We start from the raw sequence: 17,200 nt of genomic DNA, 5'->3' as shown, positions 1-17,200 counted from the left end.
AAATTCAAAATGTGAAAATTGCAAAATTTTCAAAATTTTCGCCAAATTTCCTTTTTTTATCACAAATAAATGCAGAATTTATTGACCTAAATTTACCACTAACATGAAGCCCAATATGTCACGAAAAAACAATCTCAGAACCGCTAGGATCCGTTGAAGCGTTCCTGAGTTATTACCTCATAAAGGGACACTGGCCAGAATTGCAAAAAACGGCAAGGTCTTTAAGGTCAAAATAGGCTGGGTCATGAAGGGGTTAGTGTTGGTTACATAAAATACCATAATATACATACACACCAAAATAGGAGAAACAAGAAAATGAGCTTAAATTCAACTTTTATTGTTAATACTAGCAGAATAGAAAATCAGTTATCCAAAATGTCATAATTACATTTTCAGTGAAGTTAAAATGAACATATTGTTTTGGTGTTATTTTTGTCAATACCATAAAAAGTAGTATATGGTTAAAAGTAGCATAATTAATGACTGAACATAGAAAAAGAGAGCACAAAGTTGAGATATTGGCTTTATGCTTCAACATTTGCTGCAATGTACTAATTACAATGTATTTAAGTTTATTATCAGCAGTAGAGGGAACTTTCTGAAGTCAATCTTATTACATTAATTACCATGTAATCAAGTAGATAAAGTCAGAAAATTATCCTGTTATTTTTTTGTGATTTACAAGAAAAAACGAATACGGTACGTTTAATTTTTGATTAAAGGTTTTCTCAATAGACATTTTTTGATAGAACACCCTTGGATGATTATGCACCGAAAGTAACATCACAGATTCAAAAACCTTACATACACATTGCATCCAAACACCTTCTGTATGGACAAATATGTTATACCAGGTAGCAAATCAGCCTTCATATTGGAGATCTCAGTTTAAGAACCACATTTTAACAGAACAGGTTTTATTAAGAAAAAATGGAATCAGACTCAGACTGATGGCTAAATGTAAGATCATCTATGGAGAAATACCGTTACCACTGCACACATTTAGGGCTTTATTTAAAAGCTTACAATGTGTATAAATGAAAGGTGCCTTTTGTTCATTTATTGCTTACAGTATTTGACTGTAAAATGTGGTGTCTCAGCCAGTTAGGCTGTACATTACAATATTGTACATATAACATGCACTTCCCATTAACGCCATGTGCGGAGATTGATTATATTGAACTTAAATCATGTATTTTCTGATAACAGACTTTCTTAATCTGTCCTGTGACAAACTTCCTTTCAGTATTTTAGGTGCCAATTTCAGTAAGATTTACAAATTACAAGAACCAATTTGACTCTGAATAATGTAAGGATAGTTTTACATTTTTGACAACAGCTTTGCTTGTTCCATCAATTCCATTTTTGCAATGGCGGAGAGATGAACTTCATCAGGACCATCAGCAATACGGAGAGTCCGTACGACTGTATACCTGCAAACAAATATATTGGTTACGTTTACACAGCAAACCCACATTTCATTTCACTTTTATTCCAAAGTAGAACAACTTAAAGTGGGTTAAAGAAAATGTACTTTGTTCTTTCTGAGATTTACCCAGGAAATGCACTTATGTCGGCCAAGTGCCAAGAAACACACTTTCCTCAAAACCCTCAAGGATAAAGAATGTGCACAGCTCATGACCTACATAGTATAAAAGTACTTGAAGTATAAAAGGTTCGATCAAATAAAAAAAGATCAAAATGAATACACAGAAATGTGCTCAAATTGGGTCCAAAAACAACAAAAACAGCAATGTATTTTTGGTAATTTTGCGATTGCTTTGTTGACAGTAAGTTTTATTAACTGCATATATAAACTATTGAGTGTCTTCCAAACAAAAGCAGGCTGAAGAATGGTCAGATCAGTTCTTTAAGCCGCTTCAAGCTTTTAAAAAGAAGAAAAGAAGCTACAAACTTAAGAAAAGTCAAAAAGACTGATCATATGCTCAGCAGGTCATATTGACATTGCAGGGTATATGTTCAGTTTCTTTAGCATTCAAGTGTTTAAAAAAAACATTATGTGCAAAAATTTTCAAAGTGGATTTTTGAGCACATCCTGCTCCAAGATCTACATGAAAAGTTGCTTCAAATTCTCTTTCACTATGCCTGCTATTCATTTAAATGGAAAAGAAAATTGTAGTACAGAAGGTGCAGCATTTGTTTTCCTCAAAAGCAGCAACAGGTCAATTCTTCAGGCATTTTTTGCTTGAAAAATATTACTCCACATTTGACTGTTGAGTCAACTAATGCAGAAAGAATATGCATAACAAACATCACAACACAAAACTAAAAAAAACTCTTTTGTGGGTTTTACAGATACAAAGATTCACATAAACAAGATTCCATTTAACATACTCCTATGTAATGAGCCCATGTGTGCTTGACTTGAAAATGCCCCTAATATGGATAAAGACATTTAGGTATACACTTTTACATATTTTAAAGACATTAGCAGCATCAGACTGACAGTAATGCTGCTCTGGCTTGGGCTTGTACCATCAAGTAACCACAGCTCAACTTGTGCAAAAGGCTTTTCTACTACATTTGTCTACCTGTAGGCTTCTGTAACAAAGTTCCCCAAAGCTCTTTTTTTATTTATTTATTTTTTTAAGTTCCATATTTTCCGGCGTATAAGACGAGTGGCCGTATAAGACGACCCCCCAACTTTTCAAGTTAAAATATAACATCTTCTTAAAAGTCGGGGGGTCTTCTTATACGCTGTGTGTCATGTTACAGGGTGGGTGCGGACCAATCTGCATATGGTGGGGGGGAGTGGTCCCGATGACGAAGGGAGGGGGCGCCTCACAGGGAAGGTGTAAGTGGAGTATACCCCTATTACCTTATTGTGGCAGCGATGCTCTCTGCGGGTCTTTGTGCTGGGGGGCGGCGGCTCCTCTTACAGCAGTGTGGGAGCGCTGTGCTGGGGGGCGGCGGTGGCTCTTTGTTCAGTGTTGATGCTCCGCCGGCATTTCCTCAAAGCCTGGAGGCCCCGGCAGCTACATTTTTGCAATGCGGTGGCCTCCGGGAAAATGGCTGCTGGGGGCGGTACATGCTCAGTTTCAGATCTGGTCTCCCAAGATCTCGGGACGAGATCTGAATCTGAGCATGCGCCGCCCCAGTGGCCATTTTCCCGGAGGTCACAAGATCGCAGCAATGAGGTAATAGGGGGATACTCCACTTCCACCTTCCCTGTGAGACGTCCCCTCTCTGTCATCAGGACCACTCCCCCCCACCATATGCACATTGGTCTGCACCCACCCTAGAAGATGACACCCGGCGTATAAGATGGCCCCCGACTTTTAAGAAGATATTCAGGGGTAAAAAGGTCGTCTTATACCCCGGAAAATACGATACATATATGCATATGTAAATGTACAGCCACTTACATAAAGGCCAGTGGAAAGTCCTGACATACTCCAGCTCCACCGAATACTTGGATTGCCCGGTCAGCCACTTGGCATGCCATTCTAGGTGCTACAACTTTAATCATTGCAATCTGCAGTGAAAGGAAAACTATGAGCATCACAAAACTATACAATACACAGAATAAGAACACAATATGACTTTTTTCCAGAAGGATTTCTAAATAGGGATGATTTTAGGGTACCGCATACTGGCCAAGGACCCAAGGGCATCAGTTCCTTGACTCTCTTCCCCAACAAAAGATGGGACCTTTGGCAGTAGACAAAGTGCTCATCTCAAAAGAACAGTCCAGCTGTTTAAAAGGTGTAAAACTTACACTATTTACTCATTTTAAAAGTTATTCCCAACTTTATTTATCTGGCGGATATTGTCAAATAGTGCTAGGAATCAACAAGCACTTTTGCAATTATAAAAATTTGCAGCCGGTCTAGCGATATTAATACTTGTTTACAGCTTGTGCCTAGAAATCAGACCTCCGCTGCCGTTTAGTTTGTAACCATTGTGCTGAAGCTTGCTAGAAATAGGAGGTAAGGGCATGCTACAACAATCAGCTTCAGTCAGAGAGTGTGTAATACAGCTCTGGCAAAAATTAAGAGACCACTGCACAGTTTTATAAAAATCAGCTTCTCTACATGTCTGACAACCATTCCATTCCAGTGTCAGTTGAATTCCAACCAAAGTACACCTCATTCTACTTAATGTACTTCTGATTAGGCGATCACCTGAACCAAATCTTATTTAACGAAGGAAAGTATAAAAAAACACTGCTGAGGTGTTCACAATCCTCTTGCAATAGGACAAGATGGATCGCAAAACAAGTGCTAGTAATATCGCAAAAGTAACAGGAATGAAAAAATACCTTTTAACCGTGCCAAAGGAGATGAAAAGAAAAAAGCCTTGAGTGAGGAAAAGAAGGGCTTAATTCTGATTTTACTTGCGGAGGGACACAGTGAGCGTCATGTTGCCTCCATCCTTAAATTTTCCTAGACGGAGGTCCATTACAACAAGGTCAAGCAGCAGACATTGGGGACAACAAAGCTACCGGCAGAGGGCGAAAATGACTCTACTGACCAGGATGACCGTCATCTTATTCGAATATCACTCAGCAACTGCCGGATGACATCAAATGACCTACAAATGAAATGGCAAACGGCTGCTGGGGTGAAGTGCACGGCAAGAACAGTTTGTAACAGGCTCCTAGTGGCAGAACTCAAGTCATGTAAAGCTAGAAAAAAGCCTTTCATCAATGAGAAGCAAAGGAGAGCCAGGCTGAAGTTTGCCAAAGGCCATAAGGATTGGACTATAGAAGACTGGAGTAAGGTAATCTTCTCTGATGAGTCTAATTTTCAGCTTTGCCCAGTCCCTGGTCGTCTATTACTTAGACGGAGACCTGGAGAGGCGCACAAGCCTCTGCAAAACTGCATGTGAGGTCAGACGGCCAGAGCTCACTGCGCCTGCACCAGCCAGTACTAAACAGCGCAGGCACCGGATTTCATGGGAAGACAGCGCGGAGGGGGCGGCGCCCCTGAAGATTTGAGTGACGGCAGTGTGGCGTTTCCAGCAGGGGGGTTAAGACCTGCCTCCCTGTCTAAAGAAAGGTATTTTGGCGAAGTTATAAAACGCTTTATTTTGGGAATAAATGCACCAAAAACTAAAAGAGCCACCTTGTTAGAATGCAGCATTACTGCTGCACATGGGTGGCTCTTTTAGTTTATAACGGCTGGAGGGGGTGACAGTGGCCCTTTAAGCATGTCGAGATGAAGAGACTTAAGGCCCAATGCTCCTCTGGGAAATATGCAAATTGTTTCTTCAGAGAGGAAGAGGACTAGAACTCTAGTGCCACCTATTGGAAGTAGCAAACCTAACAGTCAATGTCAACCCTTTAACGAGCCTTGCCACATGACTTAGGATAAAAGCCAAAACAGAATCTCAATTTGCAGACACTGTTTTGGAGTACTGCCCCTCGTCAGTGCAAAGTGGAGATCTGGTTTGGCTAAGCAAGAGGCGTCTGACCGGGATCCAAGAAGTAAAAAAAGCTTTCAGGAACAAGCTAAAATTTAATGAGCTGTAAATTGAAAACTGCTTTTATTTACAAGCACTATTTGACAATACCCATTTATAAAGATGGGAATAACCACTTAAAAATGATTGTCCACTACTGTGACAACCGTTCTCAATCCCTAGGTTACCTCCTTGTAAAAATAATAACACCTACACATTGCCGTACAAACAGAGTCGTCAGTGGTTCTCTCAGGGGGATCGCGCAATGTATTCATGTAGTAATGGACTGATACAGTTTGTAGTTCTGGTGCTGTATTTCCGGACTGTCGGCTGTTCTGGTGATATATTCATGTACTGTTGGTGATTCTAGGGTTGTATTTGTGTACCGATTGTGCTTCTGGTGCTTTATTCCAGTACTGATTGTAGTTCTTTTAATGCATTTCTGTACTGATGGTGATAGCGATAGTCTATTTCTGCATTTTTGGTAGTTTTGGTGCTGTATTCCTGTACTTATGATGGTTCTGATCATGTATTTATGTACTGATTGTGGTTGTGATACTGTATTTCTGTACAGTTAGTTCTGGTGCTGTGTTTCTGGAAGGTTATTGGTTCCATTCTTGTATGCATGTAACAATCCATAACTAGTCAGATAACGTGATACATGGCTATGTTAATAAAGTATTGTGACGCCTGACAAGTTTAGGGTTCCTACATCTATATCTATGGTAGGATTGGGCATGCTACAGTACTTTAGTTTTATAATGAATTCTCCTAAGTGTGTGTAATATACTCACTGCAACGATTTGGATCCACTTTCCAGTTCCAGTGATCATTCCATAACCACATGTATGAGATTCTCATACTTACAGTTACATGCTGACTAGCTTCTCTTCTTGCTTTGCTCAGTGAAGCATGGGCTGTAGTTTTTCACTGAACATAGAGCGAAATCGGGAAAGAAACCAGTTGGCACATGACTAGACATGCAAATTGCACGTGATCAGTCACATGTCTAATATTCAAACCACTTAAGCTGTGTATAGAAGAGGGGGCATCAAATTTACATTTCTTAGTGTGTAGGAAAACCCAGAGCCGCTTCTGGTATTGTTTATATTATTTGCAGAATTGTGCTTCCACTTTATTTAGGTATTATTGGTGTTATTACAAATATTCTGGTAATCCAATGGCATAAAGTCAGGGGGTGATAAGACATACAGTATGATCAGGGATTGTTTTCAAGAATAACGTTTAACTTACAAAATGTAATATTTAGAGCTCACACAATTCACAGTTATAATGAGAACCATATCCTGTACCTCTTTTCGAGCTTTAGCACTGCCAATCGTATCTATGGCTTTTGCTGCTCTCAGGGTCAGCAATCTGGCTTGTTCAATTGCAATGCGACTCTCTGCTATCCAGTGTGCAATCACTTCCTGTGTGAAGACAAACACAGACCACAATGGTTTATATATGTGCATGACCGGTAAACTAATTTACAAAGGTCAACACAAAGTATATGACTGGAAAGCAAACAAAGCTTATTAAAGGAAACCACAACTATCACTTCATTTATCTTGCTGTGCCATCTGTTTACTTTTCCTTAAAATGATTTTCCAAAGTTTACTTTCTTACACCATAGGGGTTCAAGAGGTTATAAATATACTGAGCTTCATTCACGCTCTGCAGGTCTAGCATTGCCCCTGAACTTTGTCGACAGGATGCAGCGGTGACATTACAACACATGACCAATGTAGCTAATCACAGCTCTCCGCAGTGATTCTGAGCTAGATCTGGAAGCAGCAGTGATGCACTATAGTTGTGAAGTCATTGCTGCAGCCTGTCAACAAAGAACAGGGGCAGTGGTGAAGAGATAGAGCATGGCATCCTAAATGAAGTCCTATAGAAAATATTGTTTCCTGCAATGAGCAGTAGTTTTGCTTTCTAGTAAAGATAAAATAATCTATTTGAAGGACTTTGGTTGAGCAGCCAAGTCAGTATTCCAAGACTGGTGGATGGGAGCCCTGCAAATCACATCACACCTGATGCTATCTGCAGACAGACACTCTTGATTAGTCGGGTCTGCATAAAGTCATCATGACAAAAGCACAAACACAGGATGCCTGGCTAATCTAAAAAGGACCAGCAGCCTCCCGTTCAGCGGTCACGGATTACTGAACTGGCTGGTGGACCAGAGTCCTGCAAATAGATTTTCTCATTTCTTTTTTTTAATGACTACTACTGGATTTAGCTGACCTGGTTTATTTATAAATTCTCATTATTTAATACTGTTCTGCTCATCATTAGCATTAGACTGAACACAGCATTATACGATGTGGGGGTGGGGTATATACAAGAGTAAAGTATCTCTTCGTTTCTGTTTTTTTTTATTATACGTCAATAGGTAAAGAAGGCCTAGTTGAATGACCACAATGTTTGCCAGACGTTGTGCAGCTGGATCTTTTCCTTTGGAGTGTTCTGAAAGATTTACCATATTCAAGAAAGTCGTACACAGTTGATAACATGATTATAATTCAACTATTACCTATTTAATTTGTATAACTACTTCTGTACTCTCCCGTATACAGTTCACTATAGAGACCAACAGTTGTACATATCAAAATTGGGCTTCTAAATGATTCCAATATGCCCCCAGATGTGTGATCAGCCTGTGTGTACTAGCAAAACTATAACACTAAAATTCTTCTTACATGACTATACAACTTTTTCCCAAAAGTTGTTCTCTGAGCAGCCCTGGCACACATAAGCTGAAGAGCGATCTCAGCCGCTCCAATGGTCCTCATGCAGTGATGTATGCGCCCAGGTCCAAGGCGACCTTGGGCAATCTCAAAACCTCTGCCCTCTCCTGAAAAAGAAAAAGAGCTGTAGTGGCACATAATTAAAGAAAATAAAATGAGTTGGCATAAAAATTCTGCATGTTTAACACAACCTGTGACGTAAAAATATTTGAGCCCCAATGATGGCTAATTGTCATTCACAATATTCCACTTAAATGTCATCCACATAAGTCAAGAGGAAGGAAAGTGCACAGTGTGCGGACAAGCTACCTTTTACATGGAGATATGCAGGTTACGCAAACATTAATCTACTGCAATGAAATGCCTTCCGTCTGATGTTTGCTGTACTTGTCAAGGCGCCAACATTGCAATAATATCAAAGAAGTTCATGATCATTTTAAATTTCACAAAATTAGAAGACTTGGCAATGAGGGCAAACAAATAATGACACTCCGCTGCATAAGTGTGTACCCCCTCCACCCATACCTAATAAGTCACAGCACATACAGTACAGATCAAAAGTTTGGACACACCACCTCATTTAAAGATTTTTTCTGTATTTTCAGGACTATGAAAATTGTAAATTCACACTGAAAGCATCAAAACTATGAATTAACACATGTGGAATTATATACTTAAAGGGAACCTGTCACCCCCAAAATCGTGGGCGAAGTAAGCCCACCGGCATCAGGGGCTTATCAACAGCATTCTGGAATGCTGTAGATAAGCCCCCGATGTATCCTAAAAGATGAGAAAAAGACGTTAGATTATACTCACCCAGGGGCGGTCCTGCTGTTGGTCCGGGTACGGCGCCTCCCATCTTCATCAGATGACGTCCTCTTCTGGTCTTCACGCTGCGGCTCCAGCGCAGGCGTACATTGTCTGCCTTGTTGAGGGCAGAGCAAAGTACTGCAGGTGCCGGGAAAGGTCAGAGAGGCCCAGCGCCTGTGCACTGCAGTACTTTGCTCTGCCTTCAACAGGGCTGACAAAGTACGCTTGCGCTGGAGCCGCAGCGTGAAGACTGGAAGAGGACGTCATCTGATGAAAATGGGAGGCGCCGGACCCGGACCAACAGCGGGAACGCCCCTGGGTGAGTATAATCTAACGTCTTTTTATGATCTTTTAGGACACATCGGGGGCTTATCTACAGCATTCCAGAATGCTGTGGCTAAGCCCCTGATGCCGGTGGGCTTACATCACTTGCGATTTTGGGGGTGACAGGCTCCCTTTAACAAAAAAGTGTGAAACAACTGAAAATATGTCTTATATTCTAGGTTCTTCAAAGTAGCCACCTTTTGCTTTGATGACTGCTTTGCACACTTGTCATTCTCTTGATGAGCTTCAAGAGGTAGCCACCAGGTATGGTTTTCATTTCACAGCTGTGCCCTGTCAGGTTTAATAAGTGGGATTTCTTGCCTTATAAATGGGGTTGGGACCATCAGTTGTGTTGAGCAGAAGTCTGGTGGATACACAGCTGATAGTCCTACTGAATAGACTGTTAGAATTTGTATTATGGCAAGAAAAAAAAGCAGCTAAGTAAAGAAAAACGAGTGGCCATCATTACTTTAAGAAATTAAGGTCAGTCAGTCAGAAAAATTGGGAAAACTTTGAAAGCGTCCCCAAGTGCAGTGGCAAAAACCATCAAGCGCTACAAAGAAACTGGCTCACATGAGGACCGCCTCAGGAAAGAAAGATCAAGAGTCACCTCTGCTTCTGAGGATAAGTTTATCCGAGTCACCAGCTTCAGATATTGCAGGTTAACAGCAGCTCAGATTAGACACCAGGTCAATGCCACACAGAGTTCTAGCAGCAGACACATCTCTACAACAACTGTTAAGAGGAGGCTTTGTGCAGGAGGCCTTCATGGTAAAATAGCTGCTAGGAAACCGCTGCAAAGGACAGGCAACAAGCAGAAGAATCTTGTTTGGGCTAAAGAACACAAGGAATGATGAGTCCAAATTTGAGATCTTTGGTTCCAACAACCGTGTCTTTATGCGACGCAGAAAAGGTGAACGGATGGACTCTACATGCCTGGTTCCCACAGTGAAGCATGGAGGAAGAGGTGTGATGGTGTGGGGGTGCTTTGCTGGTGACACTGTTGGGGATTTATTCAAAATTGAAGGCATACTGAACCAGCATGGCTACCGCAGCATCTTGCAGCAGCATGCTATTCCATCCGGTTTGCGTTTAGTTGGACCATCATTTATTTTTCAACAGGACAATGACCCCAAACACACCTCCAGGCTGTGAAAGGGCTCTGTGTAAGGGCTATTTGACCAAGAAGGAGAGTGATGGGGTGCTATGCCAGATGACCTGGCCTCCACAGTCACCAGACCTGAACCCAATCGAGATGGTTTTGGGTGAGGTGGACCGCAGAGTGAAGGCAAAAGGGCCAACAAGTACTAAGCATCTCTGGGAACTCCTTCAAGATTGTTGGAAGACCATTCCCGGTGGCTACCTCTTGAAGCTCATCAAGAGTGTGCAAAGCAGTCATCAAAGCAAAAGGTGACTACTTTAAAGAACCTAAAGACATATTTTCAGTTGCTTCACAATTTTTTGTTAAACATATAATTTCACATGTGTCAATTCATAGTTTTGATGCCTTCAGTGAGAATTTACAATTTTCATAGTCATGAAAATACAAAAAAATCTTTAAATGAGAAGGTGTGTCCAAACTTTTGGTCTGTACTGTAGCTGGACTCACAAAACAGGTTGGTAAGAAGACTTAGCTGGCTAATAAGCAGAGTTTCTCAGCTGGATCTCTGACTTTTTTGGCCACAAGAGATGTCACCAGAGAGCTGGGATCAGGCTTACAGAGGTTTGTGGATGCCAAACAGGGTGATTCAGGACCCTCCAAATTTATAGGCTCTATGTGTTAAGAGAGAATGCAGCTGCAGGGCGAGTCATTTGAGAGAACAGACCATGCTGGATAGAGTCAAGGCCTCAGTGTAACAGAAAACCATCTCCTACAGGAGGAGTGTAAAGATTATACAAGTCTGAGTACTCTTTAACCTATCCAACATTATATGAGTGTAAAACTACAACCCTCATTGTTACAAACTAGTGTTAGTAGATTATATCACAGTTATAAGTTCCATTATGTCCATCTAAATAAAGCATTTATAAATCTACACAACAAAAAGGAAAAGCATTTAAGAACATGTGGGACACTGATGTAAGTCATTCAGTTTACAGGAAACACTTAATGAAAGGCAGATAATCTTACACTGTGTATCTGCACTGTTTGTTTTGATAGTAGTAAAACACACAGAAAATACAGCGCACATACCCCAAGCATACATGGCGAGTGCACGCACGCACACATTTATCATTTGTAAAAACACCTCCTGCTTCTTAATTCACTTGAAGTAACTAACACAGGTGGCAGGATTTCAGATTTGGTTCTCTGTTCACAATTGGGGGATTTTAGAAGAATCTAATCTGATATCCTATCAGTCTCTTCAAAAACAAAGGAAACAACATTAGGGCTGTTCAGTAAAGGGGGATTTCCAGAATTAGTCTAGGACTGCTGCCTAGCACTGGCTGCCTTTTCATACTGGAATGATAAAAACTTCTGTGGTGTTAAAAATTGCAGCAAACACAAAGATAGCATAACAAATCAACAATAGTGGAAAAAAACAGGCCATGCTCCAAAATCCTGTACAATACTAACTACTTACCCAGAATTAGATTAGTTACAGGAACTCTCACGTTTTGGAAATGCACTTCAAAATGCCCTCCATGAGGGGTATCTGCAAATATAATTGTTTAAAGCTAGTAAAAACAATTAGTGATAAAACTGAAAAAGGATCACAAATCACGTTGTCAGCGGTATACCTTCTATAAAAGATCAGCAATTCGGAGTAATGACTTATATTCCAATTTCATTTCCCACATTCATGTTTAATTTAATAAATTTATTTCTCCAGTTGCGGTCACTCCGATATCCACTTGTTGGGAATATAATATTATTTGTTTTGCGTTAGGAGCAAGTTTGGTAATAACCCTGTAGAAATGTGTCGAGTTCCAAAAACCTTGCCATTTCCCTGTAGCCACTGTTCTGGTTCTAGACAACTTTTCTGTACAGCTATGTTTTGCTTGTATTCCTGTTTTAAACTCATGTACAAAAGGAGCAATATACAGGTCCTTCTCAAAAATTAGCATATAGTGTTAAATTTCATTATTTACCATAATGTAATGATTACAATTAAACTTTCATATATTATAGATTCATTATCCACCAACTGAAATTTGTCAGGTCTTTTATTGTTTTAATACTGATGATTTTGGCATACAACTCCTGATAACCCAAAAAACCTGTCTCAATAAATTAGCATATCAAGAAAAGGTTCTCTAAACGACCTATTACCCTAATCTTCTGAATCAACTAATTAACTCTAAACACATGCAAAAGATACCTGAGGCTTTTATAAACTCCCTGCCTGGTTCATTACTCAAAACCCCCATCATGGGTAAGACTAGCGACCTGACAGATGTCAAGAAGGCCATCATTGACACCCTCAAGCAAGAGGGTAAGACCCAGAAAGAAATTTCTCAACAAATAGGCTGTTCCCAGAGTGCTGTATCAAGGCACCTCAATGGTAAGTCTGTTGGAAGGAAACAATGTGGCAGAAAACGCTGTACAACGAGAAGAGGAGACCGGACCCTGAGGAAGATTGTGGAGAAGGACCGATTCCAGACCTTGGGGAACCTGAGGAAGCAGTGGACTGAGTCTGGTGTGGAAACATCCAGAGCCACCGTGCACAGGCGTGTGCAGGAAATGGGCTACAGGTGCCGCATTCCCCAGGTAAAGCCACTTTTGAACCATAAACAGCGGCAGAAGCGCCTGACCTGGGCTACAGAGAAGCAGCACTGGACTGTTGCTAAGTGGTCCCAAGTACTTTTTTCTGATGAAAGCAAATTTTGCATGTCATTCGGAAATCAAGGTGCCAGAGTCTGGAGGAAGACTGGGGAGAAGGAAATGCCAAAATGCCTGAAGTACAGTGTCAAGTACCCACAGTCAGTGATGGTGTGGGGTGCCATGTCAGCTGCTGGTGTTGGTCCACTGTGTTTCATCAAGGGCAGGGTCAATGCAGCTAGCTATCAGGAGATTTTGGAGCACTTCATGTTTCCATCGGCTGAAATGCTTTATGGAGATGAAGATTTCATTTTTCAGCACGACCTGGCACCTGCTCACAGTGCCAAAACCACTGGTAAATGGTTTACTGACCATGGTATTACTGTGCTCAATTGGCCTGCCAACTCTCCTGACCTGAACCCCATAGAGAATCTGTGGGATATTGTGAAGAGAAAGTTGAGAGACGCAAGACCCAACACTCTGGATGAGCTTAAGGCCGCTATTGAAGCATCCTGGGCCTCCATAACATCTCAGCAGTGTCACAGGCTGATTGCCTCCATGCCACGCCGAATTGAAGCAGTCATTTCTGCCAAAGGACTCCCGACCAAGTATTGAGTGCATAACTGAACATTATTATTTGATGGTTTTTTTGTTTGTTATTAAAAAACACTTTTATTTGATTGGATGGGTGAAATATGCTAATTTATTGAGACAGGTTTTATGGGTTATCAGGAGTTGTATGCCAAAATCATCAGTATTAAAACAATAAAAGACCTGACAAATTTCAGTTGGTGGATAATGAATCTATAATATATGAAAGTTTAATTGTAATCATTACATTATGGTAAATAACGAAATTTAACACTATATGCTAATTTTTTGAGAAGGACCTGTACTATACAGTTCTGACCAGAAATATTTGGACAGTGACAAGTTTTGGCATTTTATAAGTCAGGAAAATAGCGGTCTCTTAGGAGCGCTGTGAGGACAGCAAGGGAATTAAAAGGGGAAAGCAGGATTCAACGCAGATCCAGCCGTGCACCTTCGAGAAGGAACAAATGGAACTTGAAAAAACAAGCACGGTCACAGGAGCACTGAAATGAAGCCAGGACAAGAATATTGGTGTAAACCACAACGCATTTCAACGGTACCCAGTCTTCATTAGGTGTAGGTTTATTGTACGTGGACAGGAAGGGGTACTTAAGGGCAGTACAACCAATCAAAGTTAACATTCAATCAAACAAGTCAAATGATAAAACACATGATAAAACAACACAACCAAATGAAATGCAAAAACATAAATGCCTCCATTAAAAGAATTAAGAACATCCTAAAACTAAACACATATCATGTTAAATAAAAGATAATTATATACAGTGGGGCAAAAAAGTATTTAGTCAGTCAGCAATAGTGCAAGTTCCACCACTTAAAAAGATGAGAGGCATCTGTAATTTACATCATAGGTAGACCTCAACTATGGGAGACAAACTGAGAAAAAAAAATCCAGAAAATCACATTGTCTGTTTTTTTATCATTTTTTTTGCATATTATGGTGGAAAATAAGTATTTGGTCAGAAACAAACAATCAAGATTTCTGGCTCTCATAGACCTGTAACTTCTTCTTTAAGAGTCTCCTCTTTCCTCCACTCATTACCTGTAGTAATGGCACCTGTTTAAACTTGTTATCAGTATAAAAAGACACCTGTGCACACCCTCAAACAGTCTGACTCCAAACTCCACTATGGTGAAGACCAAAGAGCTGTCAAAGGACACCAGAAACAAAATTGTAGCCCTGCACCAGGCTGGGAAGACTGAATCTGCAATAGCCAACCAGCTTGGAGTGAAGAAATCAACAGTGGGAGCAATAATTAGAAAATGGAAGACATACAAGACCACTGATAATCTCCCTCGATTTGGGGCTCCACGCAAAATCCAACCCCGTGGGGTCAGAATGATCACAAGAACGGTGAGCAAAAATCCCAGAACCACGCGGGGGGACCTAGTGAATGAACTGCAGAGAGCTGGGACTAATGTAACAAGGCCTACCATAAGTAACACACTACGCCACCATGGACTCAGATCCTGCAGTGCCAGACGTGTCCCACTGCTTAAGCCAGTACATGTCCGGGCCCGTCTGAAGTTTGCTAGAGAGCATTTGGATGATCCAGAGGAGTTTTGGGAGAATGTCCTATGGTCTGATGAAACCAAACTGGAACTGTTTCGTAGAAACACAACTTGTCGTGTTTGGAGGAAAAAGAATACTGAGTTGCATCCATCAAACACCATACCTACTGTAAAGCATGGTGGTGGAAACATCATGCTTTGGGGCTGTTTCTCTGCAAAGGGGCCAGGACGACTGATCCGGGTACATGAAAGAATGAATGGGGCCATGTATCGTGAGATTTTGAGTGCAAACCTCCTTCCATCAGCAAGGGCATTGAAGATGAAACATGGCTGGGTCTTTCAACATGACAATGATCCAAAGCACACCGCCAGGGCAACGAAGGAGTGGCTTCGTAAGAAGCATTTCAAGGTCCTGGAGTGGCCTAGCCAGTCTCCAGATCTCAACCCTATAGAAAACCTTTGGAGGGAGTTGAAAGTCCGTGTTGCCAAGCGAAAAGCCAAAAACATCACTGCTCTAGAGGAGATCTGCATGGAGGAATGGGCCAACATACCAACAACAGTGTGTGGCAACCTTGTGAAGACTTACAGAAAATGTTTGACCTCTGTCATTGCCAACAAAGGATATATTACAAAGTATTGAGATGAAATTTTGTTTCTGACCAAATACTTATTTTCCATCATAATATGCAAATAAAATGTTAAAAAAACAGACAATGTGATTTTCTGGATTTTTTTTTCTCAGTTTGTCTCCCATAGTTGAGGTCTACCTATGATGTAAACTACAGACGCCTCTCATCTTTTTAAGTGGTGGAACTTGCACTATTGCTGACTGACTAAATACTTTTTTGCCCCACTGTATATATATATATATATATATATATATATATATATATATATATATATATATATATATGTCTAAAATGAGCTCAGAAAGGAAAAATTACCTAATAACATTCTCAATAGTGAGATTGATTGGGAGCCAACGTGCCCAATTTGAATATCCAGAAGCATTCCCTTTTAATAAGACTACCATAACGGTCAGACACAGTCTCCGGGATAAAATCTATGATACTTAGTTTAAGAGATTCCATGTTTTTTTTGGTGTGTAATTAAAAAATGTTTGGACAGACTATGCAGCAAGAAACTGTTCCGAATATTTTGACGATGTTTGTTCAATCTTGCATGCATAGTCTGTATGGGGCGGCCCACGTACTGAAGACCGCAGCCGCATTCTATCAGATAAACTACAAACATGGATTGACAGTTAACATGATACTTAATTTTATAGCTAGTGTTGGTGGTGTTGGATTTAAATTCTGTAGACCCATTTTGGATGGATCTGCAGCACAGGCATTTAGCTGTCCTGCAGGAAAAGCACCCAGCATTCTCAACCAGCTGAACCGTGGAGAAAACGTGGGGACTTCTAGTGGTATTGCTGGGTGCAACCAGATTACAGAGTGCACGACTCCTTCTAAAGATTGTTTTGGGATGGACAGGGATGTGGCCAGAAAGGATGGGGTCCCCTTTCAATATGAACCAGTATTTCCTTAAAAGTTTCTGAATCGTCGTATGAGATTGATTAAAGGTTGTAACAAGACTCCATTTAGAGAGTTCAGAAATAGAAGACTTATTACCCTTATTGCTCTTAATCTTGCGTATAAACTCCTGCTGGGACAATGTCTTTGTTGTTAGAAAAGCATCATGAACTAATTTCTTGGGGTAACCTTTGGTGCGAAAACGTTGTTTTAAAACCTTTGCTTCATTATGGAAATCCTCATCCCTTGTGCAGCTTTTCCTAATGCGCCAATACTGCCCATAAGGGATGTTCGAGATCCATTTGGGGAGGTGTCCACTGTGGAAACTTAGGTAACTGTCCACGTCCACAGTTTTAAAATGTGTAGTCATAAAAAAGAGACCCCCTCACTATCAATGTGTACCACTAAATCTAAAAATTGGATTGAGGTGTGGGACAGATTTGCTGTGAAGGTAAGGCCCCAGGGGT

The 17,200-nt window shown here is 40.7% G+C and overlaps 1 protein-coding gene across 1 annotated transcript in view; it reads right to left on the bottom strand.

Moving 5' to 3' along the window:
- Positions 1-316: 316 nt before the first annotated feature.
- The window catches only part of ACAD11 (acyl-CoA dehydrogenase family member 11), a 147,190-nt gene continuing 130,306 nt past the window's right edge, over positions 317-17,200 (bottom strand). Inside the window, exons 16-20 of the mRNA XM_069730107.1 lie at positions 11,897-11,968; positions 8,130-8,284; positions 6,738-6,854; positions 3,387-3,496; positions 317-1,433 (exon numbers count right to left, since the gene is read on the bottom strand). Of these exons, the coding sequence (XP_069586208.1) occupies positions 1,322-1,433; positions 3,387-3,496; positions 6,738-6,854; positions 8,130-8,284; positions 11,897-11,968 (566 nt within the window). The 3' untranslated portion in view covers positions 317-1,321. The remainder of the gene's footprint in view (positions 1,434-3,386; positions 3,497-6,737; positions 6,855-8,129; positions 8,285-11,896; positions 11,969-17,200) is intronic.

This window comes from Ranitomeya imitator, chromosome 6 (genome assembly GCF_032444005.1).
Source record: "Ranitomeya imitator isolate aRanImi1 chromosome 6, aRanImi1.pri, whole genome shotgun sequence".
Lineage (NCBI taxonomy): Eukaryota > Metazoa > Chordata > Amphibia > Anura > Dendrobatidae > Ranitomeya > Ranitomeya imitator.
This window is presented reverse-complemented; position numbering and strand designations above follow the sequence as displayed.